The sequence below is a fragment of the Euleptes europaea genome, chromosome 14 (genome assembly GCF_029931775.1).
Source record: "Euleptes europaea isolate rEulEur1 chromosome 14, rEulEur1.hap1, whole genome shotgun sequence".
Classification (NCBI taxonomy): domain Eukaryota; kingdom Metazoa; phylum Chordata; class Lepidosauria; order Squamata; family Sphaerodactylidae; genus Euleptes; species Euleptes europaea.
This window is the reverse complement of record NC_079325.1, coordinates 3,977,200-4,005,080: the sequence shown is the minus strand read 5'-3', so window position 1 is coordinate 4,005,080 and position 27,881 is coordinate 3,977,200. Positions and strand designations below refer to the sequence as shown.

The 27,881-nt window shown below is 44.4% G+C and overlaps 1 protein-coding gene across 1 annotated transcript; it reads left to right on the top strand.

Moving 5' to 3' along the window:
* The first annotated feature begins 30 nt into the window (after window positions 1–30).
* On the top strand, window positions 31–27,881 carry BCO2 (beta-carotene oxygenase 2). Its single transcript, XM_056860228.1, has 15 exons — window positions 31–90; window positions 304–412; window positions 4,227–4,255; window positions 4,717–4,727; window positions 6,072–6,239; window positions 8,896–9,107; window positions 13,084–13,199; window positions 13,719–13,821; window positions 15,808–15,939; window positions 17,060–17,220; window positions 18,919–19,086; window positions 25,200–25,346; window positions 26,396–26,578; window positions 27,368–27,478; window positions 27,768–27,881. Exons 1-15 carry the CDS (start codon window positions 31–33, stop codon window positions 27,879–27,881), a joined length of 1,824 nt encoding a protein of 607 aa, XP_056716206.1.

Genomic DNA, 27,881 nt, shown 5'->3' with positions numbered 1-27,881 from the left:
GATATTGGCACTGCTTTTTGTTAGTTAACAATGGCAAGTAACCTAGAAAAGTCTGATGAAAATAGATGTAAGCGTAAAAAGGAAATGGAGGTAAGCCGTTTTGGGCACTGGCTAGTACTTGGGTTTCAGTGTTACAGCTATAGCATGGTGTTTGGTGTTTTGCTTTAGCTTTAAAAAAATCACCGCCAGGCATGTGCAAATATAAATATTGGGGATAGGTGTAGAAATCTGTGAGAGCAAAAGACTGTATAGAGGCCTATTTAATTGTTTCAGCATTTACCTGTTTATGCCTTCTTTTGATAGAATGAAACATCAGAGAATCCACAGCTGCCTTCTGAAAAAACAGATTTGTCCCCTTCTGAAAGCTCCCAGTTAGTTTACAAAACTGAAACTCTGGAAACAGTTTTAAATGGTGATGTATGAAAAAATATCTCAACCAATCATACATTTCATTTAAAACCAGTAGTTACATCCATTATTAATTAAAATGTATATTTATATTGACAGATACAAGCAAAGAAATCAGTGTCCTGATCTCAAAATATGCCCACATGCTAAGGCAAGTAACCAAAACTGATGATATAAACTGATTATTAGCAGAGTTGTTTCAGAAACTCCAGTTGTGTAGGATCTAATTTGCACTTATTGGGGGTCATCAGTTCTGTCACTGTTAGTGGTTTTAATTGATAACATAATAATTCTGTTCAGAATAAAACACATGTTCAGAATAAAACACAGAACCTACTTTTTTAAAAGCCCAGTAAACCTAAACTTTGGTGCTCCGCTGGATTTTATATGGGCACCAAAATTATTTCTCCCATGATCTTAATTTCTTGTGAATATTATACTCTTCTTCAATGTTAACAAAACATATTGCTTAATTTTATTTTTAAAAGACCACTTCAATATCGTAGAAATTTTTTAAATAGGTATAATCAGAAATTAGGATATCAATTTTCACTGTAGCCTTTTTTCCATTTTTGGCGGCGGGGGGGCTGTAAATACAGTGAGAGAGCAGCAATGGATGCTTCCTATGTAGAAGAGCTTGAAGGAATCTTGAAAGAAGCTGTTTCTGTAGAAAAGCACTTGAAGTTGAAGCAGGAGAGTCTGAAGCAAAGGTTTGCTGCAATTGCAGGTCCTCTACAAAGTGAAAATGGATTACCTGGCAAATATCCTGAAATCTGAAGTGCACCCTGCATACTTAGAGTTGCACCTATGTAGTACACTAATAGAGAATGAAACAGCTTTTTATTTACCTTGATTCTTGTAATTATTTTTTATTATTGGAGAATATCCCAATACTTTTCAAAGCAGTAATGAACCTTAAATATTAAAAAGAGTGTCAAAACGTATAAGAAACTAGTCACTATGGCACTGATTTTATAATGGCTATATGGAACTGGTTTCTTGGTGAATTCCTGTATTCTGTGAAAATCCTTATAAGGTATTATCTTGAAGTTTGGTTGTGAATTTGTTGTCTGTCATGACTAGCTGTTACCAGAACTCCCAGCAACCCATTGAACAGGTTGGGAGAACAGAATGGAGAGAACTATTGAATGCTTGGCTGAAAACAGAAATTTAAGTGAAGAAGGGAGATGACAGAGTTTCACAGTAGAAGTTGGCAAGAAAATGAAGTATTTTGACGAATGTTTTCCTTTTGTGTGCGCAATTCAGCCAAGTGTGCTTAAACTCCATTACTTTCAGTAGAAGATAGTTATACTTGATTGCCACACTCTGTTCTTTGAGACTTAACAGTGCTTACCTTTAGCTAGATTGTTCCTAAGTATAATGCTACATTTATAATTAAATAGCAGCTAAATACTGTGTCAAAAGGTGGTCTTTGTTACAATATAATTATCCTTTCATTTTTCACGTAACAATTGTTTAGAATATTGGCAAATTCCATAAATGAAAATAATTTGGAAAGAAGCGAGAATTCTAACAGTGATCTTATTTTGCTGTGCATAGCATTTGTCAAGATCTACTTGTCTCAAATAAACCATGCTTTCTTACTTATCATCAAAAGTGTAAGGATATTATTTTAAGCAATTTATAGAAGTATATTATTAAACCACCTGCACTAATTTGTATGGGCCACCACTGTGTGGTGTATTGAGTCAAACTGAAACCTGTTCTTCTCGGTCATTTGAGAAATGTGCTCCCAAAAGGGTACTACTTTTGCTTATGTAACTCACTGTCCAGTTTTAGTGGGTAAGGTTTGAACTGAAAATTTATTGGCTTTAAAGCTGCATAGCTTATCTAGTAAATACTTTTTCTCTAAGTCTTTATCTTATATTGTTTAACCTACAGAGTTTGTAACATCCCAGATCAGTAGTAGTATCACAGCTTCAATACAGCATAGGATTCTACATAGTCCAGTAGCTTGTAACAGCTTCTGTCTAAGGCAGGGGTTCCCAACCTTTCTGAGCCTGCGGGCACCTTAGGAATTCTGACATGGCATGGTGGGCGTAGCGACAAAATGGCTTCCAAAGGAGGAGGAGCCAGTCACAAAAATTATTGCTGTAGCTTAACTTCAGTCACACAGTGAAGATCCTTGTGCTGTTGTGGCAGTGGCTGGTAAAGCAACATTTTAAAAAATCTGCACAGACAATCAAATCTCCAACAGTCACTTCCTAAAAACACTTGGAGGTCATCAGAAAAGGTATCAGTGGGCGCCATGGTGCCTATGGGCACCACATTGGGGACTCTTGATATAAGGCCTTCTGCTCCTGCTGGTAGGAACTTGCTGTGACATCCCAGATAGACAGCAATCAATATCAACAGTGGCCACATGGCTACTGGGCTACGTGGTTTCCTTGTTCTCAGTTGCTTTGACAAAGAAGAAGAAGAAGAAGAGTTGGTTTTTATATGCCGACTTTCTCTACCATGTAAGGGAGACTCAAACAGGCTTACAATCACCTCCCCTTCCCCTCCCCACAACAGGCACCCTGTGAGGTAGGTGGGGCTGAGAGAGCTCTAACAGAGCTGTAACTTGCCCAAGGTCACCCAGCAGGTTTTTGTATAGGAGTGGGGAAACCAATCCAGTTCACCAGATTAGTGTCTGCTGCTCATGTGGAGGAGTGGGGAATCAAACCCGATTCTCCAGATCAGACTTCGCTGCTCCAAACCACCACTCTTAACCACTACACCACGCTGGATCTCAACCACAAATGCCTTGAGCAATATTTTTTCTTTGCATTTTGCTATACTTTGTTTTACTTTGATATTAGTGAGTTTGTTTTTCTTTTTTTATTTATAATTTTCTTTATTTTTGAAAAAAAATTCAAAAAGAAAAAGAAGGGGGGGAATTAGGAAAAGATAAAAAAGAATTATATACAGTACATTAAAAAAAATGTTTTGGCTCCCAGAATATGTTGTGGTAAACTCACTAATACATTGAAAACTATTAAAAATAATATCGAATATTTTCAACATTTCTTGTCCTGTCTTCTTTTCTTCTCTTCTGATCTTAATTTCTTCTCTTTTTAATGCACAAACTCGGTTATAACCCAAATTGGGTTATAAACATAATAACACAGTGAGACATGCAAAATTGCAAGTGGATATTTACAGTATGATTTAAACTATAGGCTCTAATATCATTTTAAAATAAACACAATAAAATCAATAATATTGATAGAAAAGCTTCCTTTTTTCTTTTTTCTTTTGAGAATGAGAGCTGCCCAAAATGTTTTGCACATTGCTGTATTTTGATGTGAAAAATTAAATCGGTTAAGAGCCTCGGGTTATACTGGACCCAACATAATTGCTGGAGAAGTAAGTTAACACAGTTGCAAATAAAGCATTCTTCCAACTCATCCTAGCTCGAAAAATGGGCCCTTACCTTGATATGGCTGATCTGGCCACTTGGATACATGCCATGGCGACATCAAGACTACACTACTGTAATGCACTGTACATTCGTATCCCCTCAAAATCAATTTGGAAACTCCATTTGGTACAGAATGCTGCCGCTTGGCTAATATTGGGAGCTAGACCTTCTACACTGGCTGCCCATCAATTACCAGGTTCAATTTAAAGTATTGGCTATGACATACAAAGCCCTTCATGGCCTTGGACCCTCATATCTGTAAGACTGTCTCTCCCCCTATGCTCCACAACAACAGCTTTGTTCATCTGAGGAAGGCCTTCTACAGGTGCCAGCCTGCAAATGGGAACAGTCCACAACTGACCATACACATACATAAGCTCCATATATGGCTCAGTGGTAGAGCATCTGCTTGGCACGCAGAAGGTTCAATCCCTGGCATCTCCAGTTAAAGAGGCTAGGCAAGTTGGTGATGTGAAAGACTTCTGTCTGAGACCCTGGAGAGCTGCTGCCGGTCTGAGTAGACAATACTGACTTCAATGGACCAAGGGTCTGATTCAGTATAAGGCACCTTGATGTGTTCATTATTGTAAGATGCTTTGGGATTCCCCACCCACCCAAAGACTGAAAAGTGGGTATAAGTATTTTAGTAAGTAAATGAAACAATGGTGTTACAAACACATTTATCACACTCCAGATCCTTGGAACAATCTACAGGTTGAGTATCCGTTATCCGGACTTCTGATATCTGGACTGATAAAAAACAAACAAACCCAGACCTTTTGAGCCGGCATGCAGGCATTACTCACAGGCCCTCAGCAACATACCAATTTGCTTTCTGATGGTTAAATGTACACAGAATTATCCAAAATATTGTTTACAATTAGATTCAGGCTATGTGTATAAAGTATATAATATATATATAAAACATAAATGAATTTCGTGTATAGATCTGGGTCCCAATCCCCAAGATATCTCGTTATGTATATGCAAAATATTTCAAAATACGGAAAGATAAAAAATATGGACTACTGGTCCCAAGCAGTCTGGATAAGGGATACTCAACCTGTACTTCTTGCTAATTAAAAACAATATGGGGAATAAGACAGTGTTTGCACCTTCCTAATGTGGGAGCAGAATTGTAATTTGTGCTCATGACAAATGGATTCTGACAACCCATTCGTTACTTGCAGTCTTGAAGGGGAGATTAGATAAACCAGGTTTTCAGTGGTCATTACAATATTTTGACAGTGCTGTCCAATTAGGATGTTAGATACTCAATTTCTCATTTATTCCCCAACTCCCTTGGTTCCAGTGTATGAACCCTGTTCTTTGCAGTACCAGTCCATTCTTTGAAATGGTCTCATTCAGTCACAACTGTATACACCAGGGTTGTGTTGTATATGCATACCCATTCTCTCTAGTATCAAAGGAACATGCCTATTATATTAGGTGCTGTGGAACACAGGCAGGATAATGCTGCTGCAGTCGTCTTGTTTGTGGGCTTCCAAGAGGCACCTGGTTGGCCGTGTGAACAGACTGCTGGACTTGATGGGCCTTGGTCTGATCCAGCAGGGCTTTTCTTATGTTCTTAAGGAGGACAGGGCTATCAATGGCTACTAGTCCAAATGGGTCCTAGTCATGATGCATACCTATTCTCTCCAGGATCAGAGGAGCTTGCCCATTATATGAGGTGCTGTGGAACACAGGCAGGATAATGCTGCTGCAGTCGTCTTGCTTGTAGGCTTCCTAGAGGGACCTGGTTGGCCACTGTGTGAACAGGCTGCTGGACTTGATGGGCCTGGGTCTGATCCAGCAGGGCTTTTCTTGTGTTCTTTACACAGGCAGGACAATGCTACTGCAGCCGTCTTACTTGTGGGCTTCCTAGAGGCACCTGGTTGGCCACTGTGTGAACGGACTGCTGGACTTGATGTGCCTGGGTCTGATCCAGCAGGGCTTTTCTTATGTTCTTATGATGCATACCTATTCTCTCCAGGATCAGAGGAGCAGGCCTATTATATGAGGTGTTGTGGAACACAGGCAGGATAATGCTGCTGCAGTCTTCCTGCTTGTGGGCTTCCTAGAGGGACCTGGTTGGCCGCTGTGTGAACAGAAGGCTGGACTTGATGGGCCTGGGTCTGATCCAGCAGGGCTTTTCTTATGTTCTTATGTACACAGTGGCAATGATATTATTTTCTTCCTGTCTACTAACCTCTCACTTTGTCCCCACAGTTCAGAGTAGCCCCGGATCCAGCAGTCAGAAAGGTTTGGAATGTATCGCACCATTGTTTGACTCTGTGGAGGAGACACCTCAACAAATCCCTACACTGGTCAAAGGGAACATCCCCAGATGGCTCAAGGGAAAGTTCCTGAGGAATGGACCAGGGAAGTTCGAGTTTGGAAAAGATAAGTAAGGCCTGCTTTTTGTTGTTGGATTTTCTCAGGTTTATTAATTCCAAACTTCGGTTGCGGGGTTCCTCATGTAAATGACAATCTAGGATAATGTGTTGTAGGGAATCTGGCTGGCCTATTTCACATGGACGTAGTCTCTTGTTAAAGGGAGTTTTTGTAAATCTCCCATAAAGAAGCTTGGATGGGAAAGAGTTAAAGCGAGCTAACATAAAAGCTCTCTGTTGGAGAGGTTCCTCCAGTGTATGGAAATATTGCTGTATCTTTCCAGGCAATGTTAGCAAGTCCATTTTAAGTGGGGAACATACTGGCGGATTGAGTGGACATATTTTCTGGTATTCATGGTCTAAGAACCGTTGCTTAATTATATAGGATGCTGCTTTTTCATCTAGCATTAGTAATTCGTCCAAATTAATTCTGATTTGTTTAAGCTTAGCTAATATTTTGGAGAACCAGCTCGCCCTATAGGAGTCTCTCAATAGATAGATAATTAGGTTTTTCAAGTTAGCTCTATAATGGATTTTAATCCAATACTTGAAAGTCAGTATCCAGGCTCTCGTCATTAATAGACTGTGGCCTATTTCCAGAGATATAGTTGAGTATGAAACACATTTAGGGATTCCTAATATTTGTCTTATAAAGTTCGCCTGGAGGTTCTCTACGGTATTGTTAAAAGCCCCTATCCAAATTGGGATACCATAAAGGATTTGGCCACATATTTTGAGGTCAAAAATTTTGATAGCCGCAATGACATTCTGATTGCCTTTAGAGAAAAAAATGTTTTAATTGTGCTGTTGAATGTCTGGCCAGGTTTACCATCCTATTTCTGTGCTCGGTCCAAGATAAACTATAATTAAAAGTAATGCCTAAATATTTATAGTTTTTAACTTGTTCTATTGGGGTTCTACCAATACTCCATTTCATTGGCTGCCAACTTTTTCCAAAGACCATCACTTTGGATTTGGGGTAGTTAATTCATAACATCAACATAACACACAACTTACACAATTTAACACAAAACCAAATGTGCCTTACTTACACCAAAATTAGCTGCCTATTAGAATACATTTATTTCTACCATCTCTTGAGATCTGTTCTTATAATCTCTAACTCATTCAGCATGAAGAGCCGTGGAATTATATTTATGATAACATACATTAGAAAACGTTTTACATTTGCCATGCTTACACTTTTTATACAGCTATATTAAACTCTTTATCTTTTATTTAAAAACTTCATCTGTTTATTCTGGTCTAAAACATTAATTAATATTTAATATTATTATTATTAAGATTTAGTTAATATAAGTTCTATATTCTAATGTATCTGTTCTCTTAAAAAAGGTAAAAGGTAAAGGTCCCCTGTGCAAGCACCGGGTCATTCCTGACCCATGGGGTGATGTCACATCCCGACGTTTTCTAGCAGACTTTGTTTACGGGGTGATTTGCTGGTGCCTTCCCAGTCATCTTCCCTTTACCCCCAGCAAGCTGGGTACTCATTTGACTGACCTCGGAAGGATGGAAGGCTGAGTCAACCTTGAGCTGGCTACCTGAAACTGACTTCCATTGGGATCGAACTCAGGTCATGAGCAGAGCTTAGACTGCAGTACTGCAGCTTACCACTCTGCGCCACGGGGCTCCTGTTCTCTTAACACATGCTTAAACTTGCAGTTTTGCATAATCATAATAGAATTTCAATTTTCTTTGCTGTTGTTCAATTGATCTGTTATTCAGCAGATGTATTAGTAATTTTTGTCTAAGAAAACAAACAAACTAACAAGTTCTGCATTCCTGCCTGGTTGCCTAGAGGCAATTCTTGCTTGCCATTGGTGATATTCTGTAGGCCTGGCTTACAGGGCACCATGTCCTCTGAACAAAGACAAGTCAGTGTACTGCTGATCGATACCCTTAAAGATAAAAATATTTTGCTTACCTTTTAAAGAAAGATTTCTTTTCTAAACATTTGATATTTACAAGGAAGGGGTATTCCCAATGTTTAAAAATGACAAAAAAAAACCTTGCGGGTTTGTATCCATTAGAATTTATCCCCTACCCCACCAGGTGTGTGAATTTTGATTAAAAGTTATTAAACAATTTCCCTACATTTGGAGTCTTTCCCCCCTTTTTTTGACTGACTGATGGGAAGGAACAAGACCTGTGTTTGCTCACCAGAGCCCTTCCCCAGAAAGCAGTAAGTTCTTGATCTTGCTGTTACTTTGATCTATGTGTAGGGTTTTTTTTCTGGGGGGTGGGGTGTCCTCATCTTGCAAAGTCCATGTGCAGTTTTTCCTCCTGTGGTGGATTCAGTCTGAGTTCTTGGATACATAAAGTTAGAAGACAAAGAAGAAGAGTTGGTTTCTATATGCTGATTTTCTCTACATTTTAAGGAGAATCAAACCGGTTTACAATTCCTTCTCTTCCTCTCTGCACAACAGACACCTTGGGAGGTAGGTGGGGCTGAGAGAGTTCAGAGAGAACTGTGAATAGTCCATCCAAGGTCATCCAGAGGGCTGCATGTGGAGGAGTGGGGAAACCAACCTGGTTCTCCAGATTAGAGTTCACTGCTCTTAACCACTACACCACGCTGGCTCTTTCAAGGAACTTTCTTCTCCTTTGCCTTTCTTCTCCTTTGATGGTGTTTCTCTTCTCTGATGGAAGATACAACCATTGGTTTGATGGCGCTGCCATGCTACACCAGTTCACTATTGAGAATGGGATTGTGAAATACCAAAGCAAGTTCCTAAGGAGCGATTCCTATATGGCTAACATCCAGAACAACCGGATCACGACCTCTGAATTTGGAACCCTGGCTATGCCGGACCCTTGCAAGACCATTTTTGGGCGCTTCATTTCAAAGTTTGAACAACTAGGTCGGTATCTTTCTTAGATCAGCTCTATCACATCTTGTGTACTGGATGCTGTTGCTTTCCTTTAAGAAATGCTAAAATGAAATTGTGGAGCAACGTTTTGCAGTTGTGTGGACTTTTTTTTACAGTGTGCCTGTTGCAGAGGGTGGGCAGGATTCGGCATGGACCTGAGTCCAATAGTAGCATACTTTCCTTGCCTGCCCTTGAATGCCATCCCCCATCATTTTTGTGCCAAATTGGAAACCGTGCTTAAAACAGCTGAGCTTCTTGAACTGCAAAAACAGGAAACAAACAGTTCATTTTAAAAGAAAAATTGAGAGAGCAATCCTAAACAGGTCCACTCAGAATCCTACTTAGGTCTATTCAGTGGTGTCTGCTCCCAGGAAAGTGTTCTTCAACTTGCAAACAAGGGATGCAAGAGTGGTTAAGTGATCAGGTCAGGGCCAGCGTAAGCGTACTCTGAGGTGGGACAGCTGCTGAGGCCCACAGTTTCAAGTAGGGGCCACTGCTGCTGGTATCCCTTGCACACTCATTTGTCAGCACTCCACTCACTATCCATGCTCTCTGTTAGGGTGGCCAACCAGGTACTAGCTGGAGATCTCCTGCTATTACAACTGATCGCCAGCTGATTGAGATCAGTTCCCCTCGAAAAAATGGCCACTTTGGCAATTGGACTCTATGGCATTGAAGTCCCTCCTCTCCCCAAATCCTGCCCTCCTCAGGAAATTGTGAGCGAAGGCAGTAGGAGGGTTCTTAAGCAGACGAGGGAAGGATGCACAATTAGTTCGAAGCATGTGGATGTGTAGGGCTGACAACCTCCAGGTGGTGGCTGGAGATCTCCCAGAATTACAACTGATCTCCAGAAGACAAATATCAGTTCCCCCTGGAGAAAACGGCTGCCTTGGAAGGTGGAATGTAGGGCAATATACCCTGCTGATGTTCCTCCCCTCCTCAAATCCTACTCTCCCCAGGCTCTACTCCCAAAATTTCCAGGTATTTCCCAACCCAGAGCTGACAACCCTGGTGGATGTATGGGGGGAGGGAAGGAAGTAGAGTTGCTAACTGGAGATCTCCTGCTATTTCAACTGATCTCCAGCTGATATGGATTGGTTCACCTGGAGAAAACGGCTGCTTTGGCAATTGGACTCTATGGCATTGAAGTCCCCTCCCCAAACCCTGCCCTTCTCAGGCTCCACCCCAAAAACCTCCCGCCGGTGGTGCAGATGGAACTGTCTATCTGGCACCCCCCAAAATCTGGAACCATCCTCAGATCAAGTGTTAGAAGTCCAAGGACCAGTCATCACTATAAGTACAAGCTCTGCTAAAGAGCACTGTGAACCATCCTTCTCCATCAAGCCACCTTTGAACTTCACTGACAGTGCTTTTCACTGGCTTGATGTGGTGTTTCGGGAGATATCTCATGGAAAACTTGATTCCCCTGTGCCCATTTACTTCTATGTGTCCATAGCTGACTAAAGATCCAGATAAAGGAGCTGGGATCTTCTAAATCAGTCTGCCTGAGATTGCCGTGTGTTTCATTTGGTTGCAAGGAGATCAGCCCTTGCCATGTTGACAATAACCCCAGGCAATGTGCCAAGAGGAAGAATATATCTATTGGCCCAGCGCAAAAACATCCTAAGCAGCTCATCCTTCTGTGCCCAGTCTCAGCTGCTAGGGAGGTCCCCACCACCACTTACTTCCACAGTAGGGTTTTCAGCCTCCAGGTGGGGCCTAGAGTTCTCTCACTATTATAAGTGATCTCCAGACAACAGAGATCAGGTCCCTTGAAGAAAATGGCTGCTTTGGAAGGGTAGACTCTATGGCATTATACCCTGCTGAGCTCACTCCCCTCCCCTCCCCAAACCACACCCTCCCCAGGCTCCACCCCCCAAACCTCCACGTATTTCCTCGCCCAGAGCCGGCAACCCTATTCCTCAGTCAGTTCTCTGAAGACATCAGTGATTTCATCAAGGGAATGTGCTTAATTATAAATGCATCACAAAATAGCAGCATGTGTAGCTAGACAGACTTGAATAAAAGATATATGTATTTTTGACATAAATGCCTACCAAACATATATTACAAGAGCTAACATACACAGTACTCTCCAATTATATATCAATACATCAATAATCAGAAGTCTATATGCATATTGGCAACATCTGAGAATCCAGTAAATCAAAGTGTTCAATCAAAGTCCAATATTGTTCGAAATGAGAACCATTCATAAACAGGAAACTGTTGCTTTCTATGTTGCTTTCTACTGAAATTCCAAGAAATGCAGAACCATGTTTGTGCTTACTGAGTACTAGTAGTAGCAACAGTTACAAAGGATTGAGGAAATCTGCTTGGAAGTGTAGCGGCAAACCGGGGTCCGTGGGGGGTGGGGGAAGAGACCTGAGACCGTTATCAAGAAAAAACAGGATAGTGCCAGTCGTATCAGGGGGATTACTTTGTAGGCGTGTTGCCCCCTGGAAATATGGGCCGAACTATTCCTTTTGATGTACCTGTCGTGAAGAAACCTTCAGGGTCCACAGCCATTTTTATTCAGGCACTAATCAGAACACATGGGGACTCATTACCTGTGTGAGTGCCTGTGATTGCACTCATAAGTGGTGGTGTCCTTCGCAGTGATATTGATGTGGTTGATTAGCCAGTGTGATGCAATGTGATAATTGTTTTGCAAGCAGGGTAATTGGCCAGTTGGGTGGCAGTACTATAACTATGTCAATGTCAATGTTGGATGCAGATGGGGCTGTGTCAAGACTGGTTCTTCCTATTAGAGACACCCAACGACACCCGACTCACGGCCAAGATCAGGGTGTCTGTGCGTAACTCTCTCGACCAAAAGGGGTTGTGGCGCCAGAAAGAACCCAAAGGCACCCTGCTCCCGGGCACCCGAGCTGGGTGGGCCAGAGGGGTCCAACACCCCGTCTCCCCCCCCTTCGCGAGTTCACGGCACCAAGTAATGTAGTGGCAAACCGGGATCTGTGGTGGTGGGGGAAACAGACCTGAGACCGTTATCAAGAAAAAACAGTTTTATTCCAGCTGGTCACCCAGTGGCTTTAGCAAGCAAAATTAACTGGGCCCCGATTATACTGGGGCTCACACTTTTAACCAAAATCGATGCCTTGAGAGGACGTGTCAACATTCCACGCCTATCAGGTTGTTTAACATTGTCTGGAGCCTCTAAAGCTCTGGCAGTTTATTCCAGTTTTCGATATCGTACAGCGTTCACCATGACTTTCCCTGACATTTCACCTAGTAGCATACACACAGAGCTAGCTAGCTTGTATCCAGGCAGACTTCTCCCCCTGCTGTCTTAATACATTTCAATACATCTACAGAAAGGAAAAGAGGTTATTACACACTATTAAATCAGACTGCTTAAGTGGATCTTCCATATTTAGGGGAAATCTATCTTGCTGTCTCAGATGAAAAGGCTGAATATCAATCCGGATATCCCGTCTCCTGCTTAAAAAAATTCTGTTTATGAATGGTTCTCATTTGAAACAATATTGGACTTTGGTTCTTATAGGTTATCCGGGCTGTGTATCCGTGGTCTTGGTATTTTCTCGGTCTCGGTTACACAGCCCGGATAACCTACAAGAACCAATGAACTCTGACCGTGAAAGCCTTCGACAATATTGGACTTTGATTGAACACTTTGATTTATTGGATTGTCAGATGTGGCTGTTATGCATATAGACCTCTGATGATTGATGTATAGATATATAATTGGAGAGTACCGTGTATGTTAGCACTTGTAATTTATGTTTGATAGGCATTTATGTCAAAAATACATTTATCCTTTATTCAAGTCTATTTAGCTACATGTGCTGTTATTTTGTGATTCTTTAATGTATTCAGTATAGGTTCTTGTTTTGTATTTGTATCATTATAAATGCACCCATGCCACCCAATGAGCCCCAGGTGTTTCATACCACACCCACAAACTTAGTCAGGACTTTTGTTCCAGACAGCACTGACAACTGCAATGTGAGCTATGTGGTGTACAAAGGGGACTATTATGTCAGCACAGAGACCAACTTAATGCACAGAGTGGATGTGGAAACCCTGGAGTCCAAGGAGAAGGTAAAGGGGGTGGGACAGCCGCGGGATTAGGGTCTCAGATGGGTGTGTGTGTGTGTGTGGGGGGGGTCCCGACATTTCCAGGTTGGTGTCCATAGTCCATCGGGGTAATTTCAGCATATGCTGGGAGTAACCCATACCGAAGGAGACATCACCTTGGATGGAGCTCAGTTTGGGCTTGAGGCTGCAGTGGAATGATAGGGAAACAAGCTGCTTGCATCCTGAGGTGGTAGAATCAACTGAGCCACCTCAGTTTGCAGGTAAGGAATTGCAATTTTAACGCCCACCCCAAGTTACAAAGATCAGTGCAAGCAGAAAACTCCTGCAGCAGGTACCACTTACATCCGTTAACTAATTAATTTCAATCTATTGGCCGAAAGGCCCATTTATTGAATGTTATTACTACTAGTATGAATATCCAAATAGCAATGTGCATAGCTGGTTGCAAACATAGAGAAACACATCCAGCTTATGCCAGGTCAGGAAAAATATTTTGAAAATTTCAAAAGCTTCTTCTTGCAGGTGGATTGGAACAAGTATGTGGCAGTGAATGGAGCGACTGCGCACCCACATTACGACCCAGACGGAACAGCATACAACCTGGGCAATTCATATGGGGGAAATGGTGAGGCCAGTGGATTTAGAGGTGTGGTCTAGTTGAGTTGCTTGATACTTGCCTGGGATTCCTTTGTGTCTATTTGTAGGCAGGGTTCAATCAACCAATTAATCAATCATGGACCAGCAGGGTTGGGCTTCTCTAATTTGTTCTTTACTGGGTACTTATTTCTGTGATTGTGCTCATGAAATGTTTGGAAGTAAATAATTGGGCTCATGCTCCGAACAGAAACTGAAGTATTCTAGTGTCTATCCTTACTGTTCTGACACTTACATGGAAAGCTTAGAGGATAAAGGGTTTCTTTACATTCTCTGTATGTGAACATACGAAATTGCCTTCTTCTGAGCCATACCATTGATCCTTCTATCTCCATGACAGCAGCTCTGGTATCAGAACTCCTTATTAAAGATGCTGAGGATGGAACATGAGGAATTTTGCATAGAAAGCAAAACTCTCTTTAGCCCTCTTTTTCTTAAAGTGTGTTTATAATTTTCATGTGGGGCAAAGGGACGGAGAACAAAATGTGTATCATTGTGATAGGAACCCTCATGGAGAAACTGGGGTGGGTGAGGGAAGTACCTTTTAAACAGAAAGTGTTCAGAGAATTCGCTGAATCCTGTTCACAAGCTTGTAACAACAAGAGCTTTCCAGTCCCCAGAGAAACTGTTCATGGCCTGTGAGGCTGAGGTGTAGGCAGCTCACTTGCTCCAGCTCTCCCCAGCAGTTCCTTGAATTTGCTGACTTTTCTCTCTTGCAGCTCCCAACCCTTTCCCTTCAGCCCTCACTGCTGGGCCACATGAATTGCTGGCAAAGCTGTCTGGTTTATTCTCATTATAGAAAACATTGGGGGGAAATCTAAGAGAATGGAGAAGTTTGTTTTTAAAAAGACTGAAATTTTGTACCATGGTTTCCTTTTACTATCTGCCAGGGCTACATTCTGTCCTGCTATTGCTGTTTCATGCTTATTCAGAATGTGCCAGACAGATACTTTCTGGGAAATCAGAAGGCCTATTCTGAGTATATCTGACAAGGTTGTTCAACCTGCATTGATGCATACAGCTGCAGGGAGCCAAAGAAGACTGTGCAGCTCAGATGTTTGACTTCCTACAAGTCAGTTTGAGGATCCATGCTTTAAAATACAACAATGACCCTTTTCATATTCTTGCTTTCATCTCTTATGTTATGGGAAAGCATGTCTTTGGGCAGGTGTTGCTGATACTGGCTGTGGCACTTGTGGAATATAACTGCTCCTGTCACAAGTTAGTAACACCAATACAAAGCAGAGGATTGGCCCAGAATCTTCAAGTGTTTTGAAATCCACAATGATTATTTAAAACCATACATGTATAGCAAACTTTCCTGGTAGAACAGCTAGATTCGCGTTCAACAGCACTTTGGAGACCAACAATTTTTTTGGGATATGAGCTTTCGAGAGGAGGAGGGGCTGTGGCTCAGTGGTAGAGCTTCTGCTTGGCATGCAGAAGGTCCCAGGTTCAATCCTTGGCATGTCCCAAAGGGACTAGGCCAGGAGATGATGTGAAAGACTTCTACCTTGAGACCCCAGAGAGCTGCTGCCAGTCTGAGTACATTATACTGACTTTGATGGACCAAGGGTCTGATTCACTATAAGGCAGCTTCATGTGTTCTTGTGTTCATGTGAATCAAAGCTTAAGCTGTTCTGAATCTAGCTGTTCTGCTGCAGACCAACATGGGTACCCTCTGAAACTTTCTTGGTAGCAATCCCTTTCTTGGATGTTTTATCTTGAATTCCCATCCACTGTGATCTTGCTTAACCTGAACCTGTGGTTTGCAGCTCATGGGAGTTAGGCTTGATCAAAGCACGGTTCCAGAGTAATTTGGCACGAGCTGTGCAGCACTTGATGTGTCCTTTATCAAAAGGTGCTAGGTACACCAATAACGCAACAGGCAAAGGCCCAAACCCACTTGCAGCTGTGGTCAGAATCGTTCCTAACAGATGTGCTTTCTCCTGTCCAGGTTCAAAATATAACATCATTCAGATCCCCCCGCAGAAGTCTAGCCCTGAAGACACCAGTCTGAAGGGAGCAAAAATCCTGTGCTCCATTCAGCCAGAAAATAAGATGAAGCCCTCCTATTACCACAGCTTTGGTGAGAGTGTCCCTCCTTGGAACTGAAACTCCTGCACCTCCAGTAGTATTGCTAGAGCTAATGACCAAGGAAGTTTAGGATAGTCTGAATGGGAGATTTCTGTTTCACAGCTAAGGCCCATAGAAGCCTAGTCAATAGTTTGGAATGTCATAGGCAGGGCTATTCATGCTCTTTGAATTATGACAAAAAGCCCCAAGAACATGGCCAGTGCATGGAATTCAGTGCTTCAAGATGTGGCGACAACCATGAGCATGCATCATTTGGAAAAGGATCAGGCAAATTCATGGAGGGCCAGTCTATCTACAGCTGTTAGATATAATGGCTTGATGGAATCTCCGTGTTCAGAGGCACAACCCTGTACCCTGGAATATCAGTTACTGTGCACCAACAGTGGCCTTCACCTACATGCCTTGTTTATGGGCCTCCAAGTGGAAACAGTACTGGAGTAAATGGACCTTTCACTGGGATTAGTGGAACAATTCTTATATAAAGGGAAATATATGTTAAGTGCCATCAAGTCACTTCTGACTCATGGCGGCCCTATGAATTAATGACCTCCAAAACATACTATAATTAACAACGTTGCTCAGGTCTTGCAAACGGAGGACTGTGGCTTCCTTCACAGAGTCAATCCATCTCATGATGGCTCTTCCTCTTTTCCTGCTACCTTCAACTTTTCCTAGCATTATTGTCTTTTCCATCGAGTCTTGTGTTCTCATAATGTGACCAAAGTATATGATAGCCTCAATTTAGTAATTTTAGCTTCTAGGGAGAGTTCAGGCTTGACTTGACCTAGACCCACTGATTTGTTTTTGTTTTTAGTGGACCGTAGTATATGTAAAACTGTCCTATAGTGTGACATAATTCCTATATGTTTATTGAAAGTTTCTGCAGAAATAATGCAATTCATGCTCTGAGTAAATTTACTTCTAAGCATTGTATGAGGGCTGTTGGATCATTTGACATTTTTTGGCAAGAATGGCTATGCCCGTGGGAGGAAAGGTAGCAATGTATTGTCCAAGGAGCACAATTAAGTAGTCATGGCAGAAGGACAGGTAATGAGGTTCAGAAGTGTGATTGGGACAGAGCTTGCCTAAACCCTGTCGTCTTTTGCATCCAGGAATGAGCGAAAACCACGTGATCTTCATTGAGCTGCCCCTCAAAATGAACCTGTGGAAAATCATGACAGCCAAGGCTCGTGGCAAGTCCTTTTATGACGCATTCAACTGGGAGCCTCAGCGCAATACCCGCTTCCATGTGGTGAACAAGCTCACGGGGAAGGTCGGTCTTTGCCAGGGTGCGGGGGCTGAATCTGTCATTGCTCGGGGCTGGAGGCAGGGTGAAAAGCAGGCAGTCATCTGGCTTTCCAAGGAATCTCATGAGAGCTCAAGAGCCAGAGGTGTGATCCCATATGTGCAAGGTCTGATATCCAAGGATTTCTCCCTCTTCCATAATACTAGAACATGAGGTCACCTGCTGAAGCTGGAGGGTGAGAGATTCAAAACAGATAAAAGGAAGTATATCTTCACACAACACATAGATAAACTGTGTAACTCCCTGCCTCAAAATGTGGTGATGGCTGTTAACTTGGAAGGCTTTAACAGGGGAGTGGACATGTTCATGGAGGAGAGGGCTATCCATGGATACTAGTCATGATGCATGCCTATTCTCTCTAGGATCAGAAGAGCTTGCCTATTATATTAGGTACTGTGGAACCCAGGCATGATGTTGCTGCAGCCGTCTTGTTTGTTCGCTTCCTGGAGGCACCTGGTTGGCCACTGTGTGAACAAATTGCTGGACTCAATAGGCCTTGCTCTGATCCAGCAGGGATTTTCTTATGTTCTTACATTCTAAGGAGGTGATAGGTAGAACAGAGAGATGCAAGCTTGAGCTCATTCTGGGCCATATCAGCCCACAGCTTGGCAAGTGGTCCAGACAGCTGTTGGCAGTCTCCAAGCCAGGATCTTATAAAAACTGAGGTATCCTGGTTCAGTCAAGTCATGCCTGAAGTGATTGGAGCCAACATGTGGGGGTGGCTCACCCACTAGGTGGCCTTAGGCAACTGCCTAGGGTGTCAGAAGGCGGCAGGCGCTGGCAGACCAAAGGCCTGCAGTGCTTCAGTGCCAACTCTGCCACTCGGCTTGCCAGGCCAGTGGACATCTCAGGGCATGCCCACCCAGGCTGCTTAGGTAGCATGGGGCTCCATGGGCCTGTCTGGCCTGGCCAACTGTTCCAAAGCTGATGGGCAGCTTTGGGTTTGTCCACTGACTGGCAGGTGGTTCGGAGTATGCCTGGGCCAGCCAGTGGGGGGAGAGGTGCATGGGCCTGCTGGCCTTGGGCACCACCAGCCCTTGGGCTGCCCCTGCCCATATGGGTTTATTGGGATGCTCTGGGTCTTCTCTGTCTTCTATGCAGTCGCTGACTTTGTGGGGCCTAGCCAACTAGACCTCTTTGAGATCTAGGATTTCCCTGTTGTGGAATCAGTTGGCCCAACCCAAACTTGTATAACAGCAAATTATTTGGGTGCTGCAGAGGAACTGCTTGACCATTGGGAATGTGACAGTCTTTGGGTCTGAAGAAGCCAGACCGTGGAACAGGCTGGGCTGTAGATTTTCTGGCTCTTCCGATGTATAAAAATCTCATCAAGCAACATTGTGTTATTTCCAGATTTTGAGAGGGGACGTTCCCTTGGTGGGGCTGAAGGTAGGGTTGCCAACCTCCAGGAAGGGCCTGGGGATCTCCTGGAATCACAACTGATCTCTAGAAGACAGAAATCTGTTTCTCTGGAGGACATGGCAGCTTTGGAGGGTGGCCTGTATGACATTATAGCCCCTTAAGGACCCTCCTCAAACCCTGCCCTCCCTAGGCTCCACCCCCAAATCTCCCAGAATTTTCCAACCCGGAGCTGACAATCATAACTGTAGAGGAGAGATGAACAGAGAACGAATGGCTTGCATGTCTTGTGTGTTCTTTGCACAGGTCTTGCCCACGCAGTACTATACCAAGCCCCTCATGTCTTTCCATCAAATCAACGCCTTCGAAGATCAAGGCTGCATTATCCTTGATCTCTGTTGTCAAGATGATGGGGGAGCCCTTGATATTTACCGACTGCAGAACCTCCGCAAGGCAGGGGAAGCCCTGGACAAGGTAAAACTCTGAGGACACTCTTGAATACAAGGCTTGACTAAAGGTCATAGGGCTTCATTGACCAGCTCAGGGTGCTCACATTCCAGACCTATAATGGCAATTTCTTATCCATCAGTATTCATGCACTGACCAAGGGCCTTCTCGGTCATGGCACCAAAGCTCTGGAACTCTCTTCCCAGGGAAATTTGTCTGTCCCCTTCTGTTGCTGTCTTCTGCCAGCGAATGAAGACTGTTTTGCCAATGATCCCTCCCTCCTCACAAATGTTTTTATGTTTTGTGGGTATTTAAACTCTGTTTTGTATGTATTTTAATATCTGTTTTTTAACTCTATTTTTAAATTGTTTTAATGTTATGTGTTTGGCAAGGGGAGTTGATTTTAATGGGCTTAAAATGTGAGTTTTATCATGTGTTTTAAATTGCTGGCTGCCTTGGTGGCCCTTCTAAGGGCAGAAAGGTGGGATACAAAGAATACACAAAAACATACACAGGCACAGGAACGTGTGTCATTCTTTGAATCATCGAATCATAGTTGGAAGGACCACCAGGGTCATCTAGTCCAACCCCCTGCACAATGCAGGAACCTCACAACTACCTTGTCCACTTCCAGCTGCTCTTTCCTTAAAGGCACATAGGTGCCTGGGATTTTCTGCACCCATGTGCTGGTCAAGCCGTTAAAATTTCCTTGGGAGAGGGGGCTGCTACTTGCCTGCTTTGTGACAGGGAAGCTGGTCCCTGGTTTGTTGCACCTGTTAGACTGACAGGGGATAAAATGAGAACTGAAAGTGATGTGTATAACGATAACATGGCAATGGATTATTGTTTGTTTCTGAGGTTGGACCTTGCAGCAAGATAGAGAGGTGTGGTGGGGGTGGAATTTAGTGGGTGGTGTACGGCAGCAGAGGTATTGAGGGCGCTCTAGGCAGGGAGGGCACTGGCAGCATTCCAGTCTGTTCTCCCCCTGATCTCGGAGGACATCTGCATCAGCGGGTGCTTTGTTTCCTATGCTCAGGGAGAGGCAGGATCTAAATTCTTTCTTCCTGTCCCCTGGGCTAGGACCGCCCCTTGGTTTCCAGTTCTCCTCCTGCCTCAGAGGGAGTAGCAGTGTTAGGCGTTAGCTCTCAGCAAACTTCTCCTTTTCTTCTTAAAAATCTCGTCTTTAGACTTACCTATTGTCTAACAGTGGCCTTTCTGTCCATTGTCTTGTGTATTTAGTTTCTGTTGTTCCTCCTTTGTTCATTCTATAGCCCTCTCCCCCCACTTACCCCTTCCCACTCCTTACTTCCTCCTTCCCCTCCCCTCCCTGCTGGAGGCTATGGCAGCAAAAGGAGAGAGAGTGGTGGAAGAATTAATGTCAGGGGACGAAGAACAAGTCGCCGGGCTACTTTCGCCCCGACTGGCCCCGGCCGCAAAAAACAGCGGTGAAGAGGAACGCCCATCTAAAAACTGCGGTGAGGAAGATCGGGCCTCAAAGGGCCGCGCCGATGAGGATCGGCCTTCAAAGAGCCTATCTAGTGAGGATCGGCCTTCAAAGAGCCTATCTAATGAGGATCGGCCTTCAAAGAGCCTATCTAATGAGGATCGGCCTTCAAAGAGCCGTGGCGAAGACGATTGGGCCAGGAAGCCTAATGCAGGCGCAACGGTGTGTAAGCGGGACTCCCAGCCTAATGGCAGTGAAAAGAGCATGAAAAAGGTGCGGGAAGACAAGATGGCCACCGCAACTCCCCTTTCGGCCCCTGTGGGTTATGAGGGCGAGACTGGCCCCTGTACTGCCGGCTCCAGTGGAGATCAAGCGACAGGGACGCACTCTGGTAATGTAGAAGCCTTTTCTTTACCCTCTCAGGCGGGGAGGTTGGGGGAGCACAGCATGATAGAGCTTTTGAGACAAGCTCTCAGAGAAGAGTTTGCATGCTTTGGTGAACCGGGCAGCAGATGCTTCCCAAGTTCCAGGGCTTCCTCCTCAGTAACTGTATTTTCTTCCCTCTCCACCGGGGAAGAAGGGGGGGGGCGAGTGAGTCCGGCCGTATCTGGTCATCTAAGGCTACCAGAAAGACTGAGTTTCATGTTACAAACAGGGACAGATTCCCGTCCCCCCCACTCTGGCAGCGAAAGAGAAGAAGGGGAATTCTCCTCAGGAGAAGAGAATGAAGGAGCCTCAGGGCCAAGACCAACAGTCCCGCCTCTTTATGGGAGAAGACTATCAGGCCTTATTATCAAAAGTCATGGCTGCATTGGATCTTCATGAAGATGAGGAGATGGAGGCAGCTAAGAGCAAGTCTACGTTTAGAGGCAACAAAGAATTCTTTGCCAGAATTAAAACTCATGCTAAGGCTGTACCATTTCCAGAGTATTTTGAGGATTTGCTCAAAGGCAAATGGGATAAGCCACTCTCAAATAAGCAGTTCCCAGTGACTGTTAAAAAGATGTATTCACTAGAGCCAAGGGCTATGACCCTACTGCAGACTCCCCTGGTTGAAGACCCAGTGGCTGTCCTCCAGTCAAATGGCCTTCTTTCTGAAGATGGGGCCGGAAACATTAGAGACCCTTTGGATAGAAAGGCAGATTATGCTGGTAGGAGAGCCCATGAGGCCTCTGCATTATCAATCCAGGCATCAGCCACGGCTGCCTTATTTACTAGACTAGAGCGTCCATCATGTGGATTAGGAAGCTGATTGATTTAGTTCCACAGGACAATAAGAGGGTCCTGGATGATCTGCATTGTGTATTGAAGGCCATAAACTTCTTCACTGATGCTACCCTGGATTCCATGACCCTGTCGGCCAGAGCTCTAGCTGCCTCTGCAGTTTCTAGGAGGGCACTTTGGCTCAGAACGTGGTCGGCTGACTGCGGCTCAAAGGCCATCCTTCTGGGATATCCTTTTTGAAGGGGGGCACCTGTTTGGATCAAAACTAGACGACATTCTAGTTGAAACTAAAGATAAAAAGAAGGCTATGCCAAAATCTATCAGGAAGGAAGGGAAAGGCTCTTATACTTCTTCCTTTTGTCCCTTTCGATCATCACCTTGGCTCGACCCAGAGGGGACTGTAGAAGGGGCAACTGGTCTTGAGGAAGGGGATCCTTTATTCAGAAGAGGGACATTCGGGTTAACGTTTCACAGCCAGTGAAGGTCAGCCTCAAATGGTGGACTATTGCATCCAATCTCTCCAAAGGACAGACTTAGCTTCCAACCTCCACAACCCAAATCTTTACAGATGCCAGCTTGGAGGGCTGGGGGGCAACCTTTCAACACCACATTGCCCATGGTTTCTGGAACCAGACCAAGAAAAAGATGCATCCAGAAAGCCCTGCTAGAGTTTCAACCACTGATTCAGAATCATCACGTCCTACTGAGGACGGACAACATCTCAGCGAAGGCCCACATCAACAAGGAAGGAGGGTGTCTCTCCTCCTCCCTACACACAGAGGCAATGACCATCTTAAGCTGGGTGGAAAGACATCTCGCCTCATTCAGAGTGGAACACATCAAAGGCGAGATGAACATGCAAGCAGACTGGCTCAGCCGTCAACAAGTAGACGAAGCAGAGTGGGCATTGAAAAGAGAAGTGTTCCTGCAGATAGTGGAAAGATTCGGGCAACCTATCGTAGATCTGTTTGCATCGCACAGAAATCACCAGACACTGAGGTTTCTCTCTCGGTTCTACCACCAGAAGGCCGAGGGGGTGGATACTAGAGCCCCTGTGGCCTCAGGGTCTACTGTACGCCTTCCCTCCTCTTCCTATCCTACCTAGGGTCCTTCGGAAGATTCATCGGGAACAGGCTCAGGTCATCCTGATTGCTACTCATTGGCCACGAAGACCGTGGTTTCCCACGTTGAGAGAACAGTTGATTCAGGAGTCATGGCCTCTACCAGCAGTCCAGGATCTTCTCTGCCAAGGACCTCTGCTTCACCCAGATCCGGCTTAGCTAAAACTGACCGCCTGGTCTTGAAAGGAAGAGGCTGCTAGACCTGGGATACTCGCAGAGAGTAGTCGACACCATGCAAGAGGCTAGAAGGGAGTCCACCAGAAGAATCTACAATTTCTCCTGAAAGGCTCTTGCTTGGTGGTGTAGCCGAAAAAGTATAGACCCGTTATCAATTTCCTCAGGCAATCTTCTAGAATTCCTGCAGAAAGGAGTGTCACGGAACCTAAAAACTTCCACACTACGCAGACAGGTTACAGCAATAGCTACGGTGATTCCCCAACTAGACTGTTTTCCGATCACTAGGCATCCACACGTGTCGGCTTTTCTTAAAGGAGTAGCTGCCACTTCTAGTCCAGTAATTATCGCTTTCCCACCTGGTAATTGCACGTAGTTCTTCAGGCTCTGACTCAACCTCCGTTTGAGCCTCTTACGGAAGCGTCCCTGAGTCATCTGAGGATGAAAGTTCTGTTTCTAGTAGCCGTGACCTCAGCCAGGAGGGTGTCGGAGTTAGGTACACTGTCAGCCAGAAAATGTTTATGTGTGTTCCATGCCGATAAAGTTGTCCTACGTACTGATCCGACATTCAAGCCTAAAGTAAGTTCCAGGTTCCATAAACAGCAGGAACTGCACTTACCTTCCTTTTGTCCCAGCCCATCTCACCCAAAGGAGAAGAGATGGCACACATTAGATATAAAAAGAGCCTTAAGTATCTACTTACACAGAACAGAGCCATTTCGTCGTTCTGAATCCCTCTTCATCTCGATCTCTCCCCCCAATAAGGGGAACAAGATGTCTAACGCGTCTATCAGCAAATGCATCCGTCAGTGCATTCAAGCCTGTTATCAGTACAGCAAAGTCCCGGTTCCATCCGGGATTACGGCTCATTCAGTGCATAGCGCGGCCACTTCACAGCCTTTGACCGACAGGCATCCATGGATGAAATTTGCAAAGGGGCAACCAGGTCGAGCCCCTCGACTTTTATTAGGCATTACAGGATAGATTCATTTGCCTCAGCTGATGCAGCCTTTGGGAGAAGAGTTCTCCAGCATGTGGCTTCAGATGAGTAATTCTGGATACCACCCGAGTGAAGCAGCTTTGGAAGATCCCGCTGATGCAGATGTCCTCCGAGATTAGGGGGAGAACGGAACCTTGGCTTACCTGTGCAGGTTCCTTCTACCCTGATGGGGGACATCTGGCCCGCCTAGGGTGAAGATTGGCATCGGCAGAAAGCTCTACAGAACAGAACAGAATATTATGAAGTTACAGAAGGAGGAAAAAGGTTTTTTCCCCTATTCCTCCTTCCCATTGTTATCAAATGATGTTGTTGTTACTAATTACTGTCCCTAGACTTCCCGTTTCAGAGACTGTTCTCTGCTTTTAAGTAAGTTTTTAAAAAATCCATTTAGGTGGTAAGCAGCTTGGGAAGTCCTCGAACTGGAAACCAAGAGGCAGTCCTAGCCCAGGGGACAGGAAGAAAGAATTTAGATCCTGCCTCTCCTTGAGCATAGGAAGGAAAGCACCCGCTGATGCAGATGTCCTCCTCCATCAGGGTAGAAGGAACCTTCACAGGTAAGCCAAGGTTCTGTTCCGTGCTCAGAGCACGGTTTGTCTGCAGGGTAGTCTGGTTTGTCTGAGTGTAGCCTGGTTTGTCTGCAGTAGAAGAACAAGACTGGAGTCCAGGAGCACTTTAGAGACCAACATAATTTTCAAGGTATAAGCTTTCAAGAGTCAAAACTGCTTGTACTGGTTGCTCACGAAAACGTATTCCCTGGAAAATCGTGCAGGTCTTTCAGGTGCTATTGGGCTCAAATCTAGCTGTTCAAAGCAAATTGCAGCTGTAACGAAAGGCTACTTCTTTCGAAAGGAAGAGGACTGAACTGCTGCTGCTGCTTCAACATTTCCTTCATCTTAAACCTTTGATACTTTGAATGACAATATGTACCTTGTTAATTAGAGTTCTTTGTGTTTGCTGCACACTCTTTCCTGTTTTTTCTGCTCATCAGAAAAATGGAATTGTTTTGCAAAGTTTCAATTTGATGCAAGAACAGTTTGAGCTCAAGACAAGTGGAATTAAGCAAAGCTGGGAAGCAGGGCCTTCTGTATTGTCTTTCTAGCTGATGCTTCCAGTCCCCCAACTTCAGGGACCAGAGTTCATACCTGTCATTTGCTGCATCTTTCTATCTCCTTGGCAGGTCTTTAACTCGTTATCACTTGCATATCCACGGCGCTTCGTTCTTCCCATCCAGATAGATCCCAAAAGCCCTGTTGGACAGAATCTCAACCCCTTGTCCTACACATCAGCAAGAGCCATGAAAGAGCTTGGTGGGAAGGTATGGGGGGTTTCTGGAGTGGTGTTGGTTTTTATCTGGCATTTCTAGAGGCTGCTAAATTCCCTCTTGCATCATAGCCCTGTACTGAGACCAATTTTGCTCCTTAGGTTCCTGCCATTGGACTGCCACTTGGCAAAGAGTACTGGATCTAAACTCAAGAGTGCGAATCCAACTAGAATATGAACTCAGAATCCATCTCTAGGCCAGCCTTGTTTCCAACATTGTTCGCTAAGATGCCCTTAGAAACTCACAAGTGGTGGCATAGAGGGAAAGGTTATCCCTGTTGTTTGTCCCTTATCCAGTACATGGCTATGGAAAACTAAGCAAGAGTCTGCTGGTGGTGGAGCAAAGTGATGTTAAGCCGCTGTGAACTTATGGTGACCCCTCATTGGGTTTTCAAAGCAAGAGACATTCAGAGGTGGTTTGCCATTGCCCTCCTCTGCAAAGCAACCCTGGACTTCCTTGGTGGTCTCCCATCCAAGTACTAACCAGGGCTGACCCTGCTTAGCTTCTGTGCACTGAGAAGATTGGGCTAGCCTGGGTCATCCAAGCAGGAGTCTGATGGCACCTTAAAGAGTAACAAGATTTGATTACAGAAAATGCTTTATGGACTAGAGCCCACTGGTTCAGATACTGCGGAGGTTCTATTTCGTTAATGTGGCTAGCAGCTGCTGATTGACCTCTTCTCCATGAATGATTCTAATCCTTCTTAAGCTTGTGATCATTCACACTTGCAAAATAAATAGACTTGCATTGGTTCTCCCACTCTAGCTCAGAACCTGATACCCTGCTGGACTGTTTTTGGTTGGGGTAGGTTTTGCTATGTGAATAGGCTTGCTTTTAAGACCCTTGCAAAACAAGGAATGTGTAATGGGATGATATTGCCTTGGCAGAAAGGAACTTTTGAGTATGAAAACTTAGACCCATCTCAAAGGTTGCTCACCATCTTTCATTGTCTCCATTAAATGTAAATAATTAATATCCGCTTTACATAAGATGGACCATGAGACTACTGAAGCCATCTTCAGAGGTTGATGATGTGTTGATTCCTTTTCCAGATTCGGTGTATACATGAAAATCTTCATAATGACAAACTAAAGGAAGCAGGAGGCATGGAATTCCCCCAGATTAATTATACTCGTTGCAGTGGGAGGAAATACCGTTTTTTTTATTGCTGTGGCTTTACTCATATTCTTGGAGACTCATTGGTTAAGATGGACACAAACACCAAGGAGGTGAAGGTGAGGTTTCTCTGTGGCCTCGAAGTTGACTGCTAAATATAACCTTGGTGGTGGTGGTGGGGAAATATGGTTGCCCACTCTGGGTTGAAAAATTCTTGGAGTGGAGCTTGGAGAAAGAAGAAGAGTTGGTTTTTATATGCTGACTTTCTCTACCACTTAAGGCAGAATCAAACCAGTTTACAATCACCTTCCCTTCCCCTCCCCTCAACAGGCACCCTGTGAGGTAGGTGATGCTGAGAGAGCTCTAAGAGCTGTGACTAGTGCAAGGTCACCCAGCTGGCTTGGTGTGGAGGGTTGGGGAAACTAATCCAGTTCACCAGATTAGCCTCTGTCGCTCATGTGGAGGAGTGGGGAATCAAACCTGGTTCTCCAGATCAGAGTCCACTACTCCAAACCATTGCTGTTAACCACTACACCATGCTGGGGTTATGGGAAGGGAAGAGACCTCAGTGGCATATGATTCCACAGAGTCCACCCTCCAAAGCAGCCATTTTCTCCAGGGGAACAGATCTCAGTAGTCTGGAGATCAATGGTAGTTCCAAGAGATCTCCAGGCAGCACATCAAGAGTTCGGCAACCCTAGCTCAGCAGGGGTGTGATGATGCCATGGAGCCCATCTTCTGAAGCTGCCAGTTCTTATAGGGGAACTGATCTCTGTGGAGATCAGGTGTAATTCTGGAAGAACTCCAGGCCCCCCCCGCCTAGAGACTGGCAACCCTCGGGGAGAGAATCAACTCTGAAAAGCTGCATCAAAAGCCTGTTTTGATCCCTTCTTTTTGATGCCTGCTAGATTTGGAAAGAGAAAGGAACATATCCTTCCGAGCCGATGTTTGTTCCAGAACCTAATGCTACTGGGGAAGACAGCGGAGTCATCCTGTCCGTAGTGGTCACACCCAAGCAGGTAGTTTAGTTTTCGCTGCTGATAAAATGGCCACTGTTCGGACTTTAATTTTAGGCTGCTAAAATCAAACAGTATTATGCCCTCTAGTGAACGCTGACATGCATGGCAGGGTACAGTGCTGAGCTTCGAAGAGCTATGGCTCTATATAGCTACCATATGCTCCTGCTTTTCACCTGTCATTTGACTGTTTCCAATTTAATGCGATACCTGTGGAAGAAGAACCCTGTAAGTGAATATTCTGGATGAGAAAGTAGCTGTCGTTTTATTTTATCTTTCCTTCTTGTTTCAGAATCAAGGTGCTTTCCTTCTCATTCTCAATGCTGAGAACTTCACTGAACTGGCCCGAGCCGAAGTTGCAGTACAGATGCCCTATGGATTCCATGGCATGTTTGTCCAGAATTAA

Excerpts from the sequence above, each read along its gene's own strand:
- BCO2 (XM_056860228.1), top strand. The coding sequence starts at position 31 with ATGGCAAGTAACCTAGAAAAGTCTGATGAAAATAGATGTAAGCGTAAA. Across the intron at positions 13,200-13,718 it reads CCCTGGAGTCCAAGGAGAAG|GTGGATTGGAACAAGTATGT; the intron begins GTAAAGGGGGTG and ends TTCTTCTTGCAG. Across the intron at positions 25,347-26,395 it reads TTGGTGGGAAGGTATGGGGG|ATTCGGTGTATACATGAAAA; the intron begins GTTTCTGGAGTG and ends TTCCTTTTCCAG.